The following is a 24883-nucleotide window of genomic DNA, read 5'->3' on the forward strand; positions in this document are numbered from 1 at the left end:
ACCATGAATTAGAAGAATTGACTGCATATGTAGGTGTGTATGTATATGTATTTCATGACTCAGGCCTTATATTCAAGGGTAGACATGACAGTGTTTTGTAACAAAGAACTTTTAATAAATGTTAGCAGAGCTGCCCCAATGGTCAATTCTCCTGACTATGGATATATAAGAAAACACATAAAGGTGATGAGGTCTTTTGATCTCTCCCTCTTCATCCCCTCTGCATGTGCACACACACAATTGACAAACTGTCATAGCCTGGCAGGGAAATCAGAAAGCAGCCACACATGCATTTCTCTTTCCTTTCTTCTACATCTCTTTGTTCTTTTAAAATACTCTTGAGATGGATTTATAGTAAAAACATAGGAAGAACTGTTGCTGACATTTTCCTCAAATGCATGACAACCACTGAGTCTCTCTCGTGGATGATTCTCAGGTGTAGTGTAGAGCTGCAGGCTGGGTCAATTTCTAGATGACCTGCCACAAAAAGCTTTCACAGAGATGAAAATTATGATGTTTTTCTTCAGACACTGAGTAAGATATTTCTCTGGCCAAAAGACTTCCCTGAATAGTTATACTCAAAAGGAAAGGTATTTCACCAGTATAAGTTCACTAAAATTGACTGAAGTGAACACATTTGCAAAAGGCCTTGTTACATCTTTTAAACTCTGGTGTGAATCTTTCGATGGTGAATGAAGGATGAACTATGGCTGAAGGCCTTCCCACATTCACCACATTCAAAGGGTTTCTCTCCAGTGTGAGTTCTCATGTGTTGAGTTAAGGCAAAGTTGTCACAAAAGGCCTTTTCACATTCTTTGCACTCATAGGGTTTTTCTCCAGTGTGGATCCTATTATGCCGAACAAAATTTGCAGGTTGGGTAAAGGCCTTTCCACATTCTCTGCATACATAAGGCTTTTCTCCAGTGTGAATCCTCATGTGGCGAGTAAAGGAAGAGCTATAGTAAAATGCTTTTGCACACTCTTTACATTCCAAGGGTTTTTCTCCACTATGGGTCCTATTATGTCGGATAAAAACAGAATGGTGTGTAAAGGCCTTCCCACATTCACTGCACTCGTAGGGCCTCTCACCAGTGTGAATCCTCATGTGTTGAATTAAGGAAGAGCTGTCACAAAAGGCTTTCCCACATTCTTTGCACTCAAAGGGCTTCTCTCCAGTATGGGTCCTCTTATGCCGAATGAAAGTGGAGCGGTGAGTAAAGGCCCTTCCGCATTCGCTGCACTCATAGGGTTTCTCTCCAGTGTGAATCCTCATGTGTTGAGTGAAGGATGAGTTCAGGCAGAAAGCTTTTCCACATTCTTTGCACAAAAAGGGTTTTTCTCCTGTGTGGGTCATATTATGCTGGATAAAAGTGGAGCGGTGAGTAAAGGCCTTTCCACATTCACTGCACTTGTAAAGTTTCTTTCCAGTGTGAATCCTCATGTGTTGAGCAAAGGAAGAGCTGTAGTAAAAAGCTTTCCCACATTCTTTGCACAAAAAGGGCTTTTCTCTAGTGTGAGTCATATTATGCTGGATGAAAGAGGAGCGGTGGGTGAAAGCTTTACCACATTCTTTGCACTCATAGGGCTTGTCTCCAGTGTGAATACGCTGGTGCTCTGTGAGGTGAGACCTGCGTTTGAAGGCCTTCCCACACTCAATACACTTGTATGGCTTTTCCCCAGTATGAAACCTCATATGTCGAATGAAGTCTGCCATATAACGACAGGCTTTCCCACATTCACTGCATTCATAAGGCTTCACTCCAGCGTGAATCTGTTGATGCCGAACAAGGGCCCAATTCTTGCTAAAACCTTTTCCACATTCCTTGCATCTGTAGAGATTATTCCTTGCATCAGTAACAGGGTCTCCTCCTGGTTCTTGGGAATCACGTTCATGCAGAGCATCTCGTGTAGTGACTCGCTCCTGTAAAACCCTTAAATAAAGACTATCATCTGTCTCAAAGTCATCATGTTTATGGCTCAACTTCCTAGGGCATGTCTCCTTGTGGATGTCTGTTCCTGGCCTCAAGTTCCCTTCCTGCATTTCTGACAGTTTTTCCTGATCCCTTGCTTGCTCCAGCCTGGAATGCCTTGAGGCTCCATGTGTCACTCGTTCCTCAAAAGGGGCTCCCTCAGTGAGGACCAGGTGAGAAGCAGTAAGCTCTGTGATCTCAGGTTTTGCTTTTTCACCTGAAGGAAATCCAATATAAGAAAGGTGCCTATTAGTGATGTCAACACAGAACAAAATAAATTACCACTTTAGTGGAAGAATGAAGGTGAAAATAAAGCCTCTACTGTCCATGGCATTTTTACATCTTTTAAACCCAGGTTTAAAATTTCTTTCTTTACTGATCCTTGGACTCTTGACATCTTTAAAAGGTAACCCAGGAGGAAAATCTGGTACAGAACAGAAAATCTGGAGTGGAGACTCCTCCTCACTCTCCAGAATGGGGTAGGGTGGACAGAGTAATGATGACGACTGTGTTCCAACATCTCATAGTGCTATGACAGCACAGGGAAGGTGGACCTAACTTGGCCCAGATGGAAGACAGAAAGAGGTCAGTGGAGGCTACCTGGACAAGGTGCTGCATGAGCTTATTTCTAAAGATGAGTAGGAATTCCCTGACAGAGGGATTAGGAGAAAAATTGTAGCAGATGACTGAAAGTACAAAGGTTCGGGGTTTTGAGAGAATGTTGAATGCCAGGCAAAGAGAAGAGGATGGCAGGATGGTGGAGAGGGAGGCAGGGAAAGAGGAGAAACAAAATCTTAGGATTCTGGAGTGTGTGAAAGTTGGGGCAGGGGCAGTGATAAGCAACTGGGTGCAAATATTGAGTCTATTATATCTAGTAAAGACTAGGTGAACAAACTCAAAATAGATAACATTTATATGAAGTAAACCAGAAAACATATCACATTAATGAAGATTTATATGAAAAGAGATTAATAATATAAAGTTGCCAATTTCCCTCAAATTCATCTATAAATTTAATACAACTTCAGATAAATCCCAGTAGGGTTTTTCATGGTTATTGGCAAGCTGATTGTGGAATTTATATAAAATAACAGAGAGACCAGGATATCTCTGAAGAAGAATAAAGCAAGGGGACTTGCCCTTTGAGGAATTAGGATTATGATGAAATCATATACACCAAGGCAGTGTGATGTAGCATAGATATAAGATAAGCTGTCAAATTGTCAAAGGAAAAAACAGAATTGGGAGCTCAGAAATGTATATATGGAACTTTGATATATGACAAAAGCAGCAGAGACGCCAGTGGAAAAAGGAAGGAATACAGGAAGTCCCCTACATACGAACCTTCAAGTTGTGAACTTTCAAAGATGCGAACAAGGAGCTTACTAATGAAGACTGGATGGAATTGGAGGCTCAGAGAAAGAATGAAGAGAGACAACAGGAAGAAGAAGTAACTGAAGAACCAAAGAGATTCATGACGCAGGAAATGGCAAGGGAATTTTCTTTATTTGAGGAGGCACTGTTAGTCTTTGAGGCACAGGACCCAAACGTAAACAGTACACAAAGGTTGCAGCAGCCATTCAGAATGCAATCCAGCGCTACTGTGTCATCTATGACAAGAAAAAAATAGCTACTATCCAGACATCATTGGATCATTTTTTTCAAGAGGGTAGACAGAATTGAATCCAGCACGGAACAAGAACCTGTGCCATCAACGTCAGGTGTGAGTGAAATTGCAGCTTGCTCTTCTCCTATTGCTGATGATCCTTCAGCTCTACCATCTCCCACCTCCTCCAGTCAGTAACTCTTCTTGCCAGTTCACTCCATGCCAGCTCCTGTACACCAGCTGTTGTACTATACTACTGTACTTTTCAAGGTACTGTACTGTAAGATTAAAAATGTTTTCTTTTTGTTTGTGTTTGTTTTTTATGTATTAGTTGTGTGAGAAGTCTTGTAAACCTATTACAGTACAGTGCTATATAGCTAATTGTGTTAGTTGGGTACCTAGGCTAACTTTGTCGGACTTACAAACAAATTGGACTTATGAACGTGCTCTTGGAACAGAACTTGGTCATATGTAGGGGGCTTGACTGTATTCAATAAATGAATGTAGAAAAATTATTTGCCACAATGGAAGAAAATGAAATTGTATTTCTACCTTGTACAAAACAAAAAATTAATTCCAGACTGATTAAGACTTAACTGTTAGAAGCTAAAGATTAAAAACTTTTAACAAATAGTGAAAATGACTGTTTTTTAGATCTTGGGGGAAAGGAAGATTTCATAAACATACAGAAGCATTCTTTATAAAAGACTAATCAATCTGACTAAACTAAATATAATTTTTAGAAAGGTAAACAAAGAAAGATGGCTATATTAACATCAGGACTATATTAACAGACTACAGAGCAAAGAAAATGGGACAAAGAGGGACATTATATAATGATAAAAAGATTAATCCACCAGGAAGACATAACAATCCTAAATCTGTATGTACCAAATATAAGAGCCTCAAAATATACAAACCAAAAACTGCGCTGAAAGGAGAAATAGACAAAACTACAATTACAGCTGGGGACTTCAACACTCCACACCCAAAATGAAAACTGAACGTATTATGAACTGATATTTCACAGATGTATATTGGCCAATCAACATATGAAGAGATAACTCAAATTTCTTAGATATGAGGGAAGGGCAAATTAAGACTACAGTGAGGGACCATTTTATATTCACCTGATTGAAAAAACTTATCAAGTGTTAGAGAGCGTATGGATCCATGGAATTGTTCATACAAGGCAGGTGAAGTGTAAGTGGGTATAAATAACCATTTTAGAAAACAACAGGGCATCATCTAGTAAAGTTCTCCTTTTGCTTAACTTATAATCCCCAAATTCTAGTCCTAGGAATATTACTAAGAGAAATTCCTACACGTTTGTGAGAACACATGCATGTGAATTTTCATGGCTGTATTGTCTGTGGGTACAAAAAATTAGAAACAAGAAAATTCCCATGAAAATGGATGAATACATTGTGTTATACTCATATAAATGACCATAGAAGAAAAAAATGAGTAAACTATAGCTTCATGCATCATGAATCTTAGTAATGTACTGTTAAATGAAAAGTACAAATCCTATACAACATAAATGGATACTTTTTATAGTATTCAAATAAAAAAGCAAACCATACACACACAAGTACGATGAACAATCTTTATTTTTTTGAGAATGTCAGTTGTTTTTTATTTTTATTTTTTGCGGTACACGGGCCTCTCACTGTTGTGGCCTCTCCCATTGCAGAGCACAGGCTCTGGACGCGCAGGCTCAGTGGCCATGGCTCATGGGCCCAGCTGCTCTGCTGCATGTGGGATCTTCCCGGACCGGGGCACGAACCTGTGTCCCCTGCATCGGCAGGCAGACTCTCAACCACTGCGCCACCAGGGAAGCCCGAGAATGTCAGTTTTGAATGGCATTATAAAAATGATATGTACAATACATACCTAAAATTTAAATTGTGGTAAAATATACATAACATAAAATTTACCATTTTGAGATGAAACCATCTTAAAAAGTAATGGATAGAATAATTAGATGAAGTGGACAAATTCCTTAAAAGACTCAAATTACCAAAACTGATACAAGAAAAAACAGAATATCTGAATAGCCCTGTATTTACTCAAAAAACAACTTTTGGTATGGACTGAATGTTTGTGTTCCACCAAAATTCATGTGTTGAAGCCCTAACCTCCAATGTGTATTTGGAGATAGGGACTTTACAGAAGTAATTAAGGTTAAATGAGGTCATAAGGGTAGGGACCTGAGAGGATTAGTATCCTTATAAGAAGATACACCAAGGGACTTCCCTGGTGGTCCAGCGGTTAAGACTCCTCACTCCCAATGCAGGGGGCCCGGGTTCGATCCCTAGTCAGGGAACTAGATCTCGCATGCTACAACGAAAGATCCCTCATGTCGTAACTAAAGATCCCTCATGCTGTAACTAAAGATCCCGCACACCACAACTAAAGATTCTGCATGCCACAACTAAAAGATTCCCATGTGCCGGAACTAAAGATCCCACATGCTGCAACGAAGATCCTGCACGCGGCAACGAAGATCCCGCGTGCCGCAACTAAGACCCAACACAGCCAAATAAATAAATAAATAAATATTAAAAAGAAAAAGAAAAAGAAGAGACACCAGAGAACTCTCCTTCTCTTCCCCACCACCCACAGCACCACACACCACACCTAGGAAAGGCCATGGTCTCTTTGTCTTCATATAAGAACACTAATCCCATCATGGATGCTCCATCCTCATGACCTCATCTAAACCCAATCACCTCCCAAAGGCCCCACATCTTAATTTCATCACATTGGGGTGTTAGAGATTCAACATACAAATTTTGGGAGGACACAGACATTCAGTTCATAACAAGGTTACATGAGAAAATGTAAATCAATCATCACAGTGCATGGCAAGTGTTCTGTAAATTTTAGACCACTGTCTCCTATCATTATCACAGTTGTTGCATTTGTCCATCAGAATGTCAACAATAACCTGTAAGAACATTTTTAGTACTGTGGTGCTGAGAAATACCCCTACTCAAAGAGTAAAGGGGCAGATACCACCTGCTCACTAGTATCTGAAGCAATGAGGACTCTTACACGTGGCCGGTGGGAATGTGAAACGGTGCAGTCACTTTGAAACTGATTGATGGCTTCTTTTAAAGCTAATCATGTAACTACACCATGATCCAGCCAGTCCACTCGTATGTATACTCCCAACAGAAATGCATGCTTATAGCGAACAAAAAATACGATCAAGAATATTCATAGCAGCATTCTTCATAATATTCCAAAAATGGAGAACAGCCAAATGTCCATCAACAGGAAAACAGGTATATATAATCTATTAATTCATTGAGATATTGCACAGCAAGAAACTAACTCCAAATATATGCAACCACATGGGTAAATTCCAGAGTCATAATGATTATCAAAAGAAGACAGAGATAGCAATATTGTGCACTGTGGAGTTCCATTTATAAACCTTCAAAACTAATCTATGGTGACAGAGTCTAAACACTGGTTACTTTCGTAGAAGGGGATATTAATAAGGAGAGAAGTACAAAAAGCCTGAGAGGTGCTGGAAATACTATATTTCTTATCGTGTGTGGTGGATACTCTGGCTTATATATATGTAAAATTTCATGATGATGAACTTTAAGATTTGTACATTCACTATGTGTAAATTACCCCTCAGTACAAAAATTACAGAAAATAGTAAAGGGGAGGTCTGTGTAGATGTCTCTTCTGAGAATGAGAAAAGTCCTCGAAGAAGCTTGGTAGTTCAGCTGAAATAGAGTCAACAACTTTTGGAGGGCACTGGAGAGCCAAGAGCATTTATTTTTTAAAATGTTTCCCTCAAGTGTCAGAAACTTGACGACGTTTTTTATGTTGAGTAGAGAGAAGATGGAGATATACAAGAGGTAGGAAATAAATGAAGATGCACATTCCCTGATGCAGTGGACAGACTCATGTATGGTTCCCCATAATCCCTGCCTCATGGTGTTCACACAGTTTTGATACCCTCTGCCTGAATCCTAGTAGGACCTTGATTTACTTCTAAAGAATAGAATATAACAAAGGTGACAGAATGTAAGATGTAAGAGATAAAGTATATGTGTAAGACCTCTCTTGCTGGAGTCTCTCACACCATTACTTGATTTGAAGAAGTAAGCTGACATGTTGCAAGCGGCCTACGATTGCAGCTTTGCAGAGGACCCAGCTAAGCTGTGCCTGGATTTCTGATCCACAGATGAGAGATAATACATGAGTGATATTTTAATATTAAATAATGAGTGATTTTTAATATTGCTATATAGCAACAGATAACTAATACACCTGAGAAGGTAAGTGAAGGTATGACCTAGATGCTGCTTGGGGAATTAGCCATGGCTGGGGATGAGAACTCTTCTGAGAGGTGAGAAGGAACCCACAGGGATAAATCAATAAGGGTTAGAAGGCAAGAAAAACAAGTGAATGGCCTTTATTTTCAAAATGAACTAGGCATATGCTGAGATCTCAGTGGCTAGGGAGGTGGTGATATTTGGAATAAGGTGTGAGTAGACGGGGAAGTGGATGTAAGACATAAAGCTGATCAGAGGCACAGAGCAGATATGGGGGGGACCAGTTAGGAATCTGTTAGCATCATGCAGGCAAAAGATGATTATAGCCTGGACTAGGGTGATGGTGCTGGAACTGATGGAATTGGTGGAGACGATGGATTCAGGAGAAACGTATGATGAAATAGGATCAAGATTCAGGGATGGCTGGATATTGGGAATGATGAAAATGGAGGTGTTGAGGGGTTGTTCAAGTTTGTTTTTGGCTTTCTCATCTTAGTGAATGGCAAGGCCATGAATTGAAATGGGGAGACGAGAGGAATGGGCAAGATCATGAGGTCCTTTTTAGGCATGATGGGTGTGAAGTGCCTTTGAAACATTCAAGTGAAGGTGGAGAACTGCGGGAAGGGGTGAAGGCTTGAGACAGACTCAGCAGGGCTGAGGAGGCGCTGGCCAGAGATACTCACTGGCTGGCTGAGCAGCCTGAAGGAACCCTAGCGGGGAGAGATCATGAATCTGCGTCAGTGCTATCCACACACTTGAAGTGGAGCTGACAAAGGCAAATGTCCCCTTGAGGTTTTACAAGACAGGAGGGTAGGAAGATGACAAGGCTAGGGACTGCTTCTGAACATCTCATTTACAAATGGAAGGATGGATGCATGCAGGAATGTATAGATAAATAAATGATTGGATGCAGGTAGAAAAGAGTGGGAATGCAAAATATAGTTGGAGATAGTAATCTGCAGAAAAAGAAAGGACTGTCTTTTCTGAATCTGGAAGGAAGTTTGAGATATCATTGTTCTCTATTCATTATGAGTAATAATATATGAATATTACTAGTAGGTAAATTTATTAAGCCACTAACTTTGGGTCAGGCAATGTCCTAATAAGCAGTTTCAAGTTATCTAATTACATTCCCAAACAATACAGTGATGCAGAAACTATTATTACTCTATCTTTTTCTAATATAGGCTAAGTTTAGCAAACTGAGTATAAGTTCACCATATCCCTGGTATTTTGTCCTTGGGCACAAGGTTAAACCACATTTCTATGACAAAACACGTAGCCTAATGCCCAGTTCTTGTCAATGGAATGTGAATGGAAGTGACTGTGTATGCAAGTGGATATGACTACTCCCCTTCTCTCCTGTTCCTCTTGGCCAGCTGGATGATGCCAGGGCCACCTTACAGCCACATACTGACAATAGAATACACCCGGGTCCCTGAACAGATATGTGGTACAGAGCTCCCCTGCTGACCCACATTATACCATGGCACAAATGAGAAACAGTCTTAACCAGTTGACCCACAAAGATTTTGGAGTTATCTCTTATAGCAGGTAGCACCAACTCAGCCTTGAGTTGATATCAAAGGCACAGGGAGATCATGCAACTTCCCCAGGGTCATGAGGCTAGTAAGTGGCCAAGTTTACAGCCCATCTCTTACCCAGTATAACACATTTCAACCCTAGTAAAGGCAAAGAGTGTGATGGGATTGGGAAGACAGAGGAAACACAGTTCCAAGTGCTCCATGACCACCTAAGACCCCAGGAAGGCTGCAAAAAGAAACTGCCCATGGAATTTCAGACACAGTCATTCCCTGGTAGTCTGCCAGCTGCCATGCCACCCACCTGTACAGGTGCTTCTGGAGAGGCCTCTCTTCACTGTCCTTAGTTCTTGCCCATGCTCCAGTAGGTGAATCAGCTCTGGTTTGGGAACAGGATGCCCTGTGCATGGAGAAATAAATGGGGCATGGGTATATAGGTAAAGACAAAAGGAAAACTCTCAAGTATACTGGAGTGTACACCTTTAACACACCACCATGAAACCCCAGAAAGGGGATGACTCCTTCCAGAAGGTTTTCCCTAATTAAATCAATAAGATTCAACCTTCCCATGCATCAGAACTACTTAGACATGCCTGGTTCTAAACACAGAACAAATTAAACCAAATCTCTGGGCATAAAAACTGAGCTCTGGTTGTTTTCAAAGCTCCCCAGGTGATTCTGGTGCCCAAGGATGGCTAAAAACACTAGACTAACTCAACTGATAGTCAGTTATCTGAGGTAGGCCATGACCTAAATTGCTACCCATTCTTAAGAAAAAGCCTTCAATCCAGGTTGGGAAGACAGGGCTGAATGTGGGGACCTGCTGCCTTACTTGCTGCTGCATCATCCTGTGGCCACTTCAAGGATGCTGGCCTGATGATCTGGGCCAAGGAGAGAAAGCAGACAAACAGAGACAACTGGGTTGGTAGATACCAACCCAGGAGCCAGCACCACCTCAGGGCTTCTCATTAGGTGAAGTAATATAAACTTTTTTCAGGGTGAAACCTATATGAGGTGGTTTTCTGGTACATGCAGCCAAATATATTTTGCCAAATTCGAAGGCTAAGGGACAGGAGGACTCTGGAGAGAAGTCAATGACTTAGAAACCAGGACTACAGAAACTCTGATTAGAAAATCCTGTACTGCAAGCCAGAGTGCACCCAGCTGTCACTGAGCAAATGCTCACTGATGTCTGCCATACGCCTGGCACCAAGCTCAGTGATGGGGCCGTGGTAAAGGAGAACCAGATATTCCTTCGCCTCTGTTGGACCTGAGCTCCCTGACCCCTCAGGGACTTGGCTCGTGTTGGTCCCTCCACCTGGAATACTATTCCCCAGATGTCTCCTTTCAACAACTAATCACAATTGTCATAAAATAACACTGGATTTACTTCACTGATGACTGACCTCCTGGGAGAGACTATGTGGACACAAGGCTGGGAGAGCCCTGTCAGAGGTAACCATTTCTGGATAAAGTGGACATTTAAGGTTTAGGTGGGAGAACACTTGGGATTTATTAATTTATTATATATAACAAATGCATGTGTGGCACTCGCTGTGTTCCCAGTTCTATTCTAAGCACTTTACAGATACTAGTTCACTGGGGCTAAGTGGAAGGTTACTATAAAAATATGATAAAACAAAAATAATCATGGTCCCAGCAAGCTCATGCTGCCGACTCAAGTCTGTGAGTCCTGCGACGGTTCTTTCTGCTGAAGGGGAATCAGCCAACAGCCATGTGAACGCTGAAGACTCAGCACCAAGCCCAGACTCTCTCAACAACAGTCAAGAGGCAGGAAAGAAGGGAAAAAGAAATAGCCTTCTCAGACTATGCCATCAATGCCATTTGAAAATATGTCTGTGTACTCTCTAAAATTAACTCCCATAGCCTCAGAGAAGCAAGGCACAGGCCTTAGGACGTAAGGGACGACTGTGCAGGTACCAGGGGTCAAAGAAGTCTTTTAGCTGAGATTGTGTTGCTTAGAAAGATACCAGTAGCACTGATGACAAATAGCTTCCTGTCTGTCTAATTCACCATGTTCTTGGAGAACGTCCCATTAACCACGGGTCCTGTTAACTGGGCTCTGAGGACATCTGACCCAATCAAGCTGAATTCCAGATCATGGGAATCTGGAATAAGAATGTCAGATTGAGGTCAGCTTATGTTGGACACTTGGGTAAAAGTGTTGAGAAGAATTGCGTTTGTTGTACAACAATCCTTGATGCAGACAAGGAAACCAAGCAAGAGGAGGTTAGATAAGAACATGCTGGGGCTGGAGGGAGAAGGGAAGGCAGGTTCCTCAGGTGTTCTCAACCAGCCATGCTTAGAGAGAGAGAGTGGAATGAAAGAGGCTGTGGGTACCACACAAGTGAGGCCTTACCCAGTGAGACCAGGAGGCCACAAGTCTCCAGCATCACCTCCTGGTATAAGGTCCTCTGGGCCAGGTCCAGATGTCTCCATTCCTCCCCAGTGAAGGTTACAGCCACATCTTCAAATGATACCAATGCCTGGAAAGTCAAACAGAAGTGGTGGGTTGCCTGTATGAGTCTACTGCTTGGTTAGTGGCAAAAGTCCAGAGAGACCCAAGGCCTGAATCACTGAGTATCTCCTGAGAACCAAGGTCTGTGCTGGGCTCAGGAGGGAGGTAGATGGTGCCTTTGACAGAATACAAAGGTGCAGGAGAGAAAAGCCACCTATATGGGAATCCACTGGAGAGTGACACAAAACAGTGGTAATCTTGTGTGGACTGTGAGTCCATTACTCTAATTCAAGTAATGATAACACAGCAGCAGCTGAGCCTCACTGGTCTGCACTGTTTGCCTGCACCTAAGGGCTTTAGATGCTGTGTTAAAGCAACCAAAAGTCTCTAGATCTGGAGCTAGACTTCCTGGGGCTTAAATCCAGCCTTTTGATGCTAATTTCTTTGAGCCTCAATTTCCACATTACCAACTTCACCATGTTGTTGTGGGAATTTAAGTGAAAATGTTCATAAAGCAAACACTGCAGTGCCCAGCACATGTCAGTGCTCAGTGTGTATTTGTGAATTTCATTAATCCTCCTGCAGCCCATGGGGTAAACACCACCACTGTCTCCATTTCACACTCAGCAAATGGGGACTCAAAGTCAAGCTGCCCAGAGTCATAGGTCTAATGAGAAGGGGCAAGATTTGAAACCAGGTCCCTCTGGTTCAGCCACGGTGGGGGAGTTAGATTTAAGTATGATGGGAGCCCCAGACGGTAGAATCTTTCATTCATCAACTGCTTACTGAACACCTGGTACAGGCCCAGCACTCTTCTAAGCCTGGGGATAAAGCAGAGACCAGGACTCACATTCTTGTCAAGGAAAGATCCTTGACAAGAAACTAAATAAATGATCAAGATAAAGTCATACGGCCCTAAGGGCTCCGAAAAAAACCCCAAAAGTGAGTGAGATGACTACAAAGATTATGGGAGACTTTATGATACAGGAGACTTTAGATGTGGCAACTGGGGAAGACCTCTCTGAGTGGATGTGGAACAAGGCTGGAATGAAGTTAGGGAGCAAGTCAGGTGAGGAAAAATGGGTAAATAAGAGAAGTTCTGAAGGTGATCAGAGCTATGATGAGAGCAAACAAGGTGGCATGCTGAAGAATAACTTAAGGCCTGTCCATGTGTTTACATGCCTTGAGAAACAACATTCCTATGCACTGTCATTAAGGAATACTGTAATGGATTCACTTTTCAAATATAAGTAAATGTGCTAGGAAAATGGGTTCACTGCCATAAGTGGCAAGCCAACTTCACTTGTAGTACCCAGATGGCATCTGCAAAGATAAATTCAGTGACTGGCTTGTCTTCTGGTCTGTCCAGGGAACTTCTACTCCTATTAGAGGAGCAGCAATTCCAAAAACGCTGCTCCCACCTCACCTCTGCTCTAGAGGCTCTCTCATCCCAGTCTCCCAGCTTTCAGCTGGGTTGAGGCCCGAGGCAGGGAGGCCTGAGGGTCAGACTCCACCTGGGTGTGAGACTAAGATAATAGCAGGACCAGGAGAGTCCCTCTCTGGAAACCACATCGAGAGTGATGCTCTCTGGGTCCTGCTGAGCACTGAAGGTCACACGTCACACGCATATCCTCTCCAGTTCCCTCAACCGAAAGAGAAAAATAGTTAGTAGTCCAATTTTAGACCCGAGGGAATGGACGCCGAGGGAATGGAGGCCAATCGACAAGCTCAAGGTTAGAGCCAGAAATGGGTGCCTCTCCACACCTGAACCCCTGGCCCGGATTCAGAAGCCTGGATTGGAAGTGATTAGCACTGTCGTTCCCACACCCCATTCTCACTGGACCTCCAGATCCGACAGTATTAAGAGGAAAAGGCGAAAGGTCCCAGGATTCCCTATATCATAGCGAGTGGAACTGTGCTGACAGCGACCCCAGCGCACATGGGCCTGCGGAACCCTCCACTCACCAGCTCCGGCGCCGCCATGGGGCCCAGTGGGCAGAGTGGGACGACGAGAGGCGGCGACAAAAGCCGGTCCAGCGGGCTCAGCCGACTCCTCAGGCCAGCCCTGGGCGGGGGCACCTGGGACCTGAGTGTCCGCGGTGTGGGGTGAGCACAAGGCCCCGGGAGCCGCCTCCGGGACCTGCGGAGACCGAAAGCTGGGAACGAGCTCGGAGAGTGCTCGGCTGACAACCCGCTCGAGAGGGGGTCACGGCTCATACAAAAGCGTAGAGGTGGGTCCCATTCTCCTCGCGGTCCTTTGCTCGGTCTTGAAGACCTTTTTCTAAGAAGCGGCCAATGCCCAGTGCTCCAGCCAGAAAGGCCAGTAAGGACATACCGGCCACTTCCAAACGACGTCCTAAGACCCGACGCCAGAAGCTCCGCCCAAGCTGCAGCCGGGAATACCGGCCTCCGCCGTCAGTCATTGAGTCAGCGCCCGCCGCCGACGTTCGAGGCACTGCCTTGTGGGTAACGTAATTTCTGACTGCATCCGGTGAGCTGGGGAGCTCACTTCCTGTTTTCTGTGAAAACTGTACCCTGAGGTTCCAAAGAGGGGGCGTGGCCTCGTTTCTTCTTAAAGGCACGCAGATTTCCTTGTCCCTTCAGGCAATGCCCCGCCCTTAAAGGTCTGTAACACGTGACCCATGCCTTGACCTTCCGCACTGTACTCCTGCACCAGCGTTTCACCTCTCTGAGCCAGGATTTACAATGAAAAATGAAGATTATTCTTTAAGATAGTAATTTAAAGTGTTCCCCTAATCCGTGGTTTCCAACCCACAGACCACATCAGCATTACCTGGGAATTTGTTACAAATACAAGGCCTCAGACCCCACTTCAGACATACTGAATCATGTACTCTTGGGTCGGGCCCTCATACCTGTGCCTAAGCCCTCCAGGGGATTTTAATGCTCCAACACAGTTAAGAACCGGACTCTTTAAATTCCAGTGAATGAGACAAAACTATCTACTTCCTGGGAGATAACTAAAAAGTGCTTAGCACTAGGCCTAACATAATGATAAGCACTTAAGAGCTTTTGCTGTCATTTTATTATTATTTTATATTAGTATTATTGGCAATGTCTTCACAAGGATATGGCATACGCTGCTGTGAGAATAAGTCTGATATACTTCTTTGCAGAGTCATTGGTGATATTTGTCAAAACATGAAATATATTGACTCTCTGGCTCAACAAGAAGCCTCCTAAGTAGTGTTTAAGACTTTTACATAATACAGTGTTGTACCATTTGGCTCACGTCATTTTGTTTTTTTTTAATGGTCCATGCAGCAGAGTTTCATAATATAGGTAAATCTATTTCCCAAGGGATACTTCCTTACAGGCCACATGATTCAAAATTTAGCATCACCAGGAGTAATTGCCTGCAGGCCTAAGTGAAGAGTAAAGTTGACATGGTTTCTAGTTTGTTGGTTAAGATGACGTTATTTTTCATCTTTAATTCATAGGAACCAGGACCTCACCCTTCCAGCCCTCAGGGCAGCCAGGCACAAATGAATGGTCGTGAAACAGCCAAGTCTAACACCCAGGGTCTCAGGGTCACCAAGTCTTGTTCTCATCAAGGGACTGTCAACCCATCACCCAAATTTAGAGTCCACAAGAAGATGGCAGTAAATCCTGGGGGTTGTGAGAAGGGAAAGCATTAAGTCCAAAGAGGCATTCCGAGGATGGAGCAGAAATGAGAAAACATAATGATGACAGCTTCACAATCACTTCTGCCCATATTCCATTACCCACAACTCATTCACATGGTCCCCAAATGGATTGATGACCACCCAGCCATTTTCTAGCACAATCCTTTAATTTGGTCATCAGGTATCCTTTTTATTATTTATCCTCTACATTCCACACTCTCACTTACTCCTTAATGTGACAAGCCAAAACCCTGTCCTGTCTCTGACCTCATTTAAATTTTAGAATCTCAGAGTGATGTGTCATATTACGCATCTCGTCCAGATTTTGTTCCTCTAAGATCAGGAAGCTCAAAACAAAGCTAAATGTGGCTTCTACCCAGACCTGATGTGCAACTGCCAATCAAAGACATGATGGAAGGACATCAACTACTGGGAAAAATACCCCTGCCAGCTGAAATTTCTATGCACAGCAAAGTACCTTCCAAGAACAGTGTGAAATAAGACCATTTAAGGCCAAATATGTGAAATTAATGGAAAAATAACCCTCACAAAATGACAATCTAAAGATCATGTTTAAGGTCAAAGTAATTCCAGTTGAAAATTCTGCAATGATAAAAGGAATAAGTATACAAGAAAGGTGTGTTTGTGCATTTATACAACCACTCATTAGCTATATGAAATCATTATATTTCTTTTTGAGTTAGAAAGATGAACTTACCATATATATCCTCAATAACACATAATTTAATATGGGGAAATTGTTCTAAATCCATTATATTGTCCAAATGGAAGTAATTTATAAATCTATACTTTAATATGTTAAAGATGTAAATAGATGGAAAGATATTTTGTGTTAATGAATTGGAAGACAACACAGCAAGGATGTCAAATCTCCCCAGACTAATAAATAGGTTTAATGTAATTCCTATCAAACTAACAGACAGGGCAGGGTAAACAATTTATAATTCAACTAGTTTGAATAACTTCAATGGGCTCTAAGTTATAGGTGTGGTAGCTGGTTGCCTGGTACCTGGCCCTGGAATGATTAAGGCAGAGGAATATTGCTTCCTGGGGCACACAGGCAGATAGAGGAGGTAGAGCTCTGGATTGATTAGTTTGCATGTTCTGGGCTGAGTCCTTTGCTATCCTCAAGAATTGGCTAGCCCTGGGCGGGGTAGTCTCTCCCCAGTCAGAGCTGCCCCTTCTAGGGCTAGCCAATTCTTTTTTTTTTTTTTTTTTTTTGTGGTATACGGGCCTCTCACTGTTGTGGCCTCTCCCGTTGCGGAGCACAGGCTCCGGACGCGCAGGCTCAGCGGCCATGGCTCACGGGCCTAGCCGCTCCGCGGCATGTGGGATCTTCCCGGACCAGGGCACGAACCCGTGTCCCCTGCATCAGCAGGTGGACTCTCAACCACTGTGCCACCAGGGAAGCCCTAGGGCTAGCCAATTCTTAAGGGCAGCCATACCTCTTGAATATACATTGTTTACCCTGCTCTGTCTTGCCTTTCTCATGGAAACCCCAATAGTCTGTGGCCTAAACCTATCTCTTGCTCTTGCTTCTGTTTTCTGACCAAAATCTCCTGTGGCCCTGCATGGCATGCCATTCCTCTTGTTTCCAGGGGAACTGAGTGACATTATAAGCTCCTTTCAGTGGCATTGAGAGAGAGAGAGGAGAGGGAGAGAGAGGAGGAGAGACTATAAAGGGATAAAGGGATATCCTGAGGGAGATTTTCATGGAGATAGAATGGTTCTGTATCTTGATTGTAGTGGTGGTTACACAGTTCTTCACGTGATGCAATGATGTAGTGTTACATGTACACACATTATATGAGGATTAAATTCCTGGTTTTGATATTCTAATAATTACCTAAGAAGTAACCATTGGGGAGAAACTGAGTGAAGGGTAACATGGCTTCTCTACTATCTTTATGACTTATTTTGAATCTATAATTATTTCAAAACCAGATCATGTTACTATCCTACTGAAAACCACCTATGGGCTCCCAGAGCACTTAACATAAAATCCAAATTTCTCATCATGACCTGTGAAGACTTATGCCCCAGCCCGCTGTGCCCTGTATCTCACTGCCTTGCACTTTCTTCCTTCAGCCACATTGGCTTCACTTGCTTTCTTCACTAGACCAAGCTCTTTTCAGCCCAGGGGTTTTGGCACATGCTAGTTCCTTTATCAGGAATGCTGTTCCCCACCTTTGAACCTGGTGAGACTATTCCATCCTGCAGGGGACTGCATGATGGCAGCTTCTGTTTACTCTGTTGTCCATCCTGAAGTTTGTACCTTAATGTCCATTGTCCCTCTTTCACCAACCAGAACACTGAGAAGTGATATTAGCAGGAAATGACAGATCAGTATCCCTTACGAATACATCAATAGATACAAAAATCTTCAACAAAATATTAGAAAACCAAATCCAACATCATTTAAAAATTTATAAAGGGGGGCTTCCCTGGTGGCGCAGTGGTTGAGAGTCCGCCTGCTGATGCAGGGAACGCGGGTTCGTGCCCCGGTCTGGGAAGATCCCACATGCCGCGGAGTGGCTGGGCCCGTGAGCCATGGCCGCTGAGCCTGCGCGTCCGGAGCCTGTGCTCCGCAACGGGAGAGGCCACAGCAGTGAGAGGCCCGCATACCGCAAAAGAAAAAAATATATATAAAGGGTTATACACCACAACCAAGTGGATTTATCCCAGGAATGCAAGAGTGGTTCAATATAAGAATATCAAGCGGGGACTTCCCTGGTGGCGCAGTGGTTAAGAATCTGCCTGCCAAGGCAGGGGACATGGGTTCAAGCCCTGGTCCGGGAAGATCCCACATGCTGTGGAGCAACTAAGCCCGTGCGCCACAACTACTGAGCCCATGCACTGCAACTACTGAAGCCTGAATGCCTAGAGTCGGTGATCCACAACAAGAGAAGCCACTGCAATTAGAAGCCTGTGCACCGCAACAAAGAGTAGCCTCTGCTCGCTGCAACTAGAGAAAGTCCGCGTGCAGCAATGAAGACCCAATGCAGCCAAAAATAAATAAAATAACATTAAAAAAAGAAAAAATAAAATCAATAGACCACATTAATAAACAGAAAAAAGACATGATAATCTCAATTGACAAATAAAATGCATTTGATAAAGTCCAACACCTTTTTATAATAACAATAATAGTAATAAACACTCAGAAAACTAGAGATAGAGGAAAAATTTCTCAATGTGATAAGTGGTATTTACAAGAAAGCCACTGTTAAAATTATACTCGATAGTGAAAGACTGAAAGCTTTTTCCCCAAGATTAGGAACAAGACAAGGATTCCTGCTTTTACCACTATCATTCAACAATGTACTAGAAGTTTTAGCTAGAAATTAGGCAAGAAAAAGAAACAAAAAGCATTAAATTTGGAAAGGAAAAAGTAAAACTACCTCTATGCACAGGTGACATGATTCTAAATATAGAAAGTCTCATAGAATCTACCAGAAAAATTACATGTATTCAGAAAAGTTGCAGGGTACAAAATCAACATGCAAAAATCAGTACATTATTGGTGGGAATGTAAAATGGGTCAGCTGCTGTGGAAAAAGAGTTTGGTGGTTCCTCAAAAAGTTAAGCATAGAACTACCACATGGCATATGATTCCATGGCTAGGTATACACCTCAGAGAATTGAAAACAAGTACTTCAACAAATACTTTCACACAGTGTTAGCAGCAGCACTATTCACAATAGCCAAAAGGTGAAAATAATTGAAATTTCTGTCAATGGATGGATAAACAATGTGTGCTATAAACATACAATAGAATGTTATTCAGCTATAAAGAGGAATGACACAAGGAATTATACAATGTGGATGAACCTGGAAAACTATGAAAGATTTATAGAAAAATAGAGAAAATGGGCTTCCCTGGTGGCGCAGTGGTTGAGCATCCGCCTGCAGATACTAGGGACACGGGTTCGTGCCCCGGTCCGGGAAGATCCCACATGCCGCGGAGCAGCTGGGCCCGTGAGCCATGGCCGCTGAGCCTGCGCGTCCGGAGCCTGTGCTCTGCAACGGGAGAGGCCGCAACAGTGAGAGGCCCGCGTACCGCAAAAAAAAAAAAAAAAAAAAAAATAGAGAAAATGGTGAAGCCTAGATAAACAATTCTTAGACATGATTGCACAGGACAGAAGGGAAAAAACTGATAAATGAGACTTTATCAATTTTAAAGATATTTGTTTTGTGAAAGTATTTTGAACTGAATGGAAATGAAGACACAACATATGAAAATTTGTGGGAGGCAGCTAAAAGAGTATTTAAAGGGAAATGTATCACATTAAACACATTTTTAAAAGGAAACGTCTTAAATCATGGAACTCAGTTTCCACATTAAGAAATTAGAAAAATAAGAGAAACCAGGAAAAGGATATAATAAAGATCAAAATGGAAACCAGTGAAACAAAGAAACAAAACTAGAGAAAATCATTGAAACTAAAAGCCTTAAGATATGTAAAATTGATAAACCTCTAGCCAAATTTTATCAAGAAATAGAGAATACACAAATTATGAAATCAAGAATGAGAGAGTGAACAGACATCACCACAGATTCTATGGATATTAAATGTTAATGCGGGAATATTGTGAACTTCTTTTATGGCATTAATTGAAAAACTTAAATGAAATGGACAATTTCCTTTAAAGACACAAACCATGAAAGCTCATTTAACTTATTTAGCCCTATATCTATTATAGAAATTAAATTTCTATTTAGAAACATTCCCACAAGGCAAATTGCAGGCTTAAATGGCTTCACTGTGAATTCTACCAAACACTTAAGGAAGAAGTAATAATTCTACACAAACTCTTCTAAAAAGTGGAAGAGTAGGGAATGTTTAACCAATATATTCTGTGAACTTAGCATTCTGTTGATACCACAACCAGACTAAGGCATTACAAGAAAAATGCAGACCAACATTCCTTATGAACATCCATGCAGAAATCCCAATAAGATTTTAGCAAATCAAATCCAGCAATATATGAAAAGGATTGTGCACCAAGACAGAGAGGAGTTTATTTCGGAAATGTAAGGTTTGCTTTTCCACTTTCACTGCACTCATAGCTCAACTCTTCATTGTCAGCTCTTTGATGAGCAATGAGAGTGGAGGTCTGTCTAAAGAATTCCCCACACTACGTCACTCATAAGGCCTTTCTCCAATATGGATTCTCTGGTGCTGGCCAAGTGTGAAATTGTAGCTGAAGGTTTCTCCAAATTCACTTCACTTGTAATGCCTTTGCACAGTGGGAAAGGCCACTGCACACTTGATGCTCCTGTGAGGTTTCTCCCCTTCCTGGTCATTCCCTGGTGAGTGACCTGACACTGGAGAAAGCCTGATGTGACCAAGCAGTCCTTCCCAACCTCCCTGCATCTGAAAGGTTTCTCTGATGTGTCATCTCTACAGCTCTTTACAAAGGAGCCCCTTCCCTCCTCCCAAAATTCTGATGGACTTCTTGACATTCTGCTGCATCTGTTGCCAGTGAATTTTTACACTGAATCAGAACCCTCTCCGCATGCCACACGAGTGTGTGGTCTCTGCCCTGGGTATATGGCTTGGTATCCAGCCAGGTGCAAAATGTTTTTCAAGAGTAGACCATGCATGTCACAGGGGTAGGTCTTCTGAGTGGAAGGACCTAACTGAGTGGGATTCCTAACATGTGACACTCCTACTATGCTCAGAAGGGGACCCCTCACCCTCCACTCCGTGCCAGAACACTGGAAGCTGAGACATGCTGGAGAAATTATTGTTAACTTTTGTGGGAAGAAACAGCCCATCACAAACATATGCCTGACCCAGGAATGAGGGCATGGGACTGTTGGGAAGATGAAGGTGTTGAAGTCAGGGTAAGGAAGGCATGCTGTGCACTAGTAAGCCTCTAAGGGTTACAGAATCTAGGGGCAGCCTTAAGAGTGCCACATACTCACCAAAGCCAAGAATACAAGGATGGGACACGGAACTGGATAGAGAGGCAGGGTTCTCAGGTTACTTCTCTGTAAACACTTTTTAGCAAGGCCTTGGCTGCCGGTAACACACGAACCCTGTGCAGAACCAGGCCCCAGGAAAATCTTATTACAGCTGAGTTGCTGGTGTCCAGGGGCTATTAACGGAAATGTGCACAAGTCACAACACATTAATCATAGGCCAAGTTGGAGAGCCCTGAGGAGTAGTGGAGAGGGTGAGATGTGGAGACTGCAGGGGGATGGGGAGTACAGCCAGGGACCCACAGTCAGAGTAGAAATAACAAGTGGTCAAGTTTCAAGAATGGGGAAGGAATGATGTAGAGGAGGTATGGCCATTAGCTTTGGAACACAATAGTAAACAGGAGACATGTCGCTGGTGTGATTTGAACCTAGTCCTGACGTCATGCCGTCCCCCAGCTCCCACTCAGCAAGGCCGGACCACCTTGAGCACCTCTTGCCACAGCTGCAGTAATGTTTGCTCTGCTCGGGCACATAGGGCTCTTCCTTCAACTCCAGTTGGGGACTTAGAAGATGAGAGTCCTAAGGGAAAGATATGGTAGGTAAAGTTGCCCAGGTGAACTCCTCTACCATAGACTACAGGAAAGAAAACCTAAATGAAACAAAATAAAACAAACAAACCCCTCTGAGGAATGTCTGGCAGGAATAATCCAGTGGTCCCAGACAGACAGTGCCTATGTCAGTGTCTGTAATTCCTGGCACAGCCAGAACCCAGGAAATGTCAGCTGAAAGGGGCGGCAGAACCCAAATCACAGAACTGGACAACCAGCTAAGGAGGGACTGGCTAAGCCAGATGGGATCCACCAGGCTGACCTCAAGATTAATGACTCTCGCCCCTTAGCCGCAGGGCTTCAGGGTGGCAGCTGTTGGGGCTGATAGAGGACTATACTGCTTAGAGTAGTGCATACAGCTCAGCCCTGGAACCCTGGCACATAGGCCAGGGAAGTGGGAAGGAAGACGTGCCCATGCTCCAGCTGTGGGAATGAGAGCTGCCTCTGGGGAGAAGGGGACAGGCAGAAACCAGCTCAGGTCACTGGGGTAGATGTGAAGGCATTATGCAGTGAAGCTATATGTGCAAAGCTGTCCAGCACCACTTCCCAGTACAGGATTGTCTGAGCCTCATCAAGCTGTCCTCACTGCCCCCAGGGAAAACTAAATGGCAATATCCTCAAAGGTCATACAGCCCTTTGTGTGGGGGCAGTTCATTCTATGATCGGCAGGGCCCCAGTCCATCCTCCCATAATCCATCCCATGCTCAACTTCTTCCCCAACTTCGCAGTTCAAAGGAGATACCAGACACTGGTGCTCGCTCTCAACTAATACCCCACTGATCGCTGTGTTAACCCACAGTGACAACAGACAGGCAGGCAGATAGACAACAACTAAGCTCTGGGCCTTGTAGGCAGGGTATTTTAAGCTGTACCTGGGGTTTGTTTTTATCAGGTACGGTAAGACGACAGACATGGAGAAAACTGTCTTTGAAAGAAGAGTTTATTACTTACAACTCCCAAGAGGAAGGAGCACAGCAAGCCATGCTGGGCCACATGGGGAGGCACCAGGATTGGTCAGGAGACAGAGGAGTGAGAAGAAAACAGGCGCCAGAGACCATTGTGGTTTTTGCAGGAAGGAATGGGCAAAGCAGGGTAGGCAAGCGGAGCAGGTTTAGGATTGGAGAGTTTGAATAATTTTGGTAAGTTCTGGGCTACGAGGTGGCATCTAGTTGTCCAGCACCTGGCCCTGGGGCAATTTAGGGCAGGGGGAGAGTGTCCTAGGCTGCAGGAGCCTGATAAAAGGAGGTGGGTGGGGCATGGACCCAGACTGGTTGGTTTGCATATCAAAGCCTTGCTCACAGGTAACTTTTTTACTGCCTCTAGGAGCTAGCTGGCTCTGGGAGGGGCAGTCTCTCCAGGATCAGCAAGGCCCCCAAGACGTCAACCCATCATGAATACAGAAAATAAAAAGACATGATGAATACACAAGGCCCAACCCCATCTCCTGGTGGTACCAAGATCATAACTCAGTCTTCTTCAATCCCCAAAACCAGGGCCCTGGAGCCAACAGTTAACACTTCCTCCCTACATGCGTATCACTCTTTAGACTGCACTTCCCTCATAACTCTAGACCCCCCTTCCCCATGAACCCCCAACACCACTGCTACCCAATCCCTGGCCCACACCCTAGCCTTCTCCATAGACTCCCCACAAATCACTCTGCACCTGGCATTCAGAGAGCGTTTTGCAAATGCAACCAGGATCTCATCCTGCCCAAGACCTTCTGTATTAGTTTTCTTTTTTTTTAAATTAATTAATTTTTTTTTGGCTGTGTTTGGTCTTTGTTGCTGTGCGCAGGCTTTCTCTAGTTGCAGCGAGCGGGGGCTACTCTTTGTTACAGCGTGCAGGCTTCTAATTGCGGTGGCTTCTCTTGTTACGGAGCACAGGCTCTAGACACGTGGGCTTCAGTAGTTGTGGCACGTGGGCTCAGTAGTTGTGGCTCGTGGGCTCTAGAGCACAGGCTCAGTAGTTGTGGCGCATGGGCTTAGTTGCTCCACGGCATGTGGGATCTTCCTGGACCAGGGATCGAACCCGTGTCCCCCACACTGGCAGGCGGATTCTTAACCACTGTGCCATCAAGGAAGTCCCTGTATTAGTTTTCTAGTGCTGCTGTAACCGAGTACCACACGCTGAACAACAGAAATTTGTTATCTCCAGTCCTGGAAGCTAGAAGTCTGAAATCAAGGTGTCGGCAGCACCATGCTCTCTAACGGCTCTAGGGGAGAATGCTTCCTTGCCTTGTCTAGCTTCTGGTGTTTGCTGGCAGTCCCTGGTGTTCCTTGGTTTGTAGATGTACTGCTCCAGTCACCTGGCCATTTTCTGTGTGTCTTCACATCATCTTCCCTTTGTGAGTATCTGTCTCTGTGTCCATTTTCCCCTTTTTCTGAGGACACCAGGCATATTGGATTCAGGCCCAGTTTAATGACCTCATTTTAGCTTAATTACCTCTATAAAGACTAATTACAAGTGAGGTCACATCCTGAGGTGCTGCATGTTAGCACTTCCACATATATTTTAGGGGAGACATGACTTAACCCACTGGCAAGGGCGGCACCCAATCCTGCTCTGACGGCCTCCCACCAGACTCTGTTCCTGGCTTCAACCTCAGTCATAACTACACACAGATATCTGATACCCTCGATCATTTTCTCATCTGTGTTGCACATTCTGTCCCTTCATCACCAGTGGTCACCAGGTCAAAAGCCTGGTATGTCCACAGAGGGGTGAATAAGCATTAGGCCAGGCCTTATTGTATTTTACTTCCATTCCTGCTAAACC

The 24883-nt window shown here is 43.7% G+C and overlaps 1 protein-coding gene and 1 long non-coding RNA gene across 2 annotated transcripts in view; both read right to left on the reverse strand.

Annotated features, from left to right (window-relative positions):
• Positions 1-24883, reverse strand: part of LOC309977173 — a 336876-nt gene that overhangs the window by 16881 nt on the left and 295112 nt on the right. The window lies entirely within an intron of this gene.
• Positions 662-14288, reverse strand: ZNF599 (zinc finger protein 599; the record flags this gene model as incomplete). Its single annotated transcript, XM_082862997.1, has 4 exons — positions 13866-14288; positions 11802-11928; positions 9726-9821; positions 662-2187 (listed from the first exon to the last, which is right to left on the reverse strand). Exons 1-4 carry the CDS (start codon positions 14115-14117, stop codon positions 662-664), a joined length of 2001 nt encoding a protein of 666 aa, XP_082719123.1. The 5' UTR covers positions 14118-14288.

The sequence above is a fragment of the Leucopleurus acutus genome, assembly GCF_964270905.1.
Source record: "Leucopleurus acutus genome assembly, chromosome: 20".
Taxonomy (NCBI): Eukaryota; Metazoa; Chordata; class Mammalia; order Artiodactyla; family Delphinidae; genus Leucopleurus; species Leucopleurus acutus.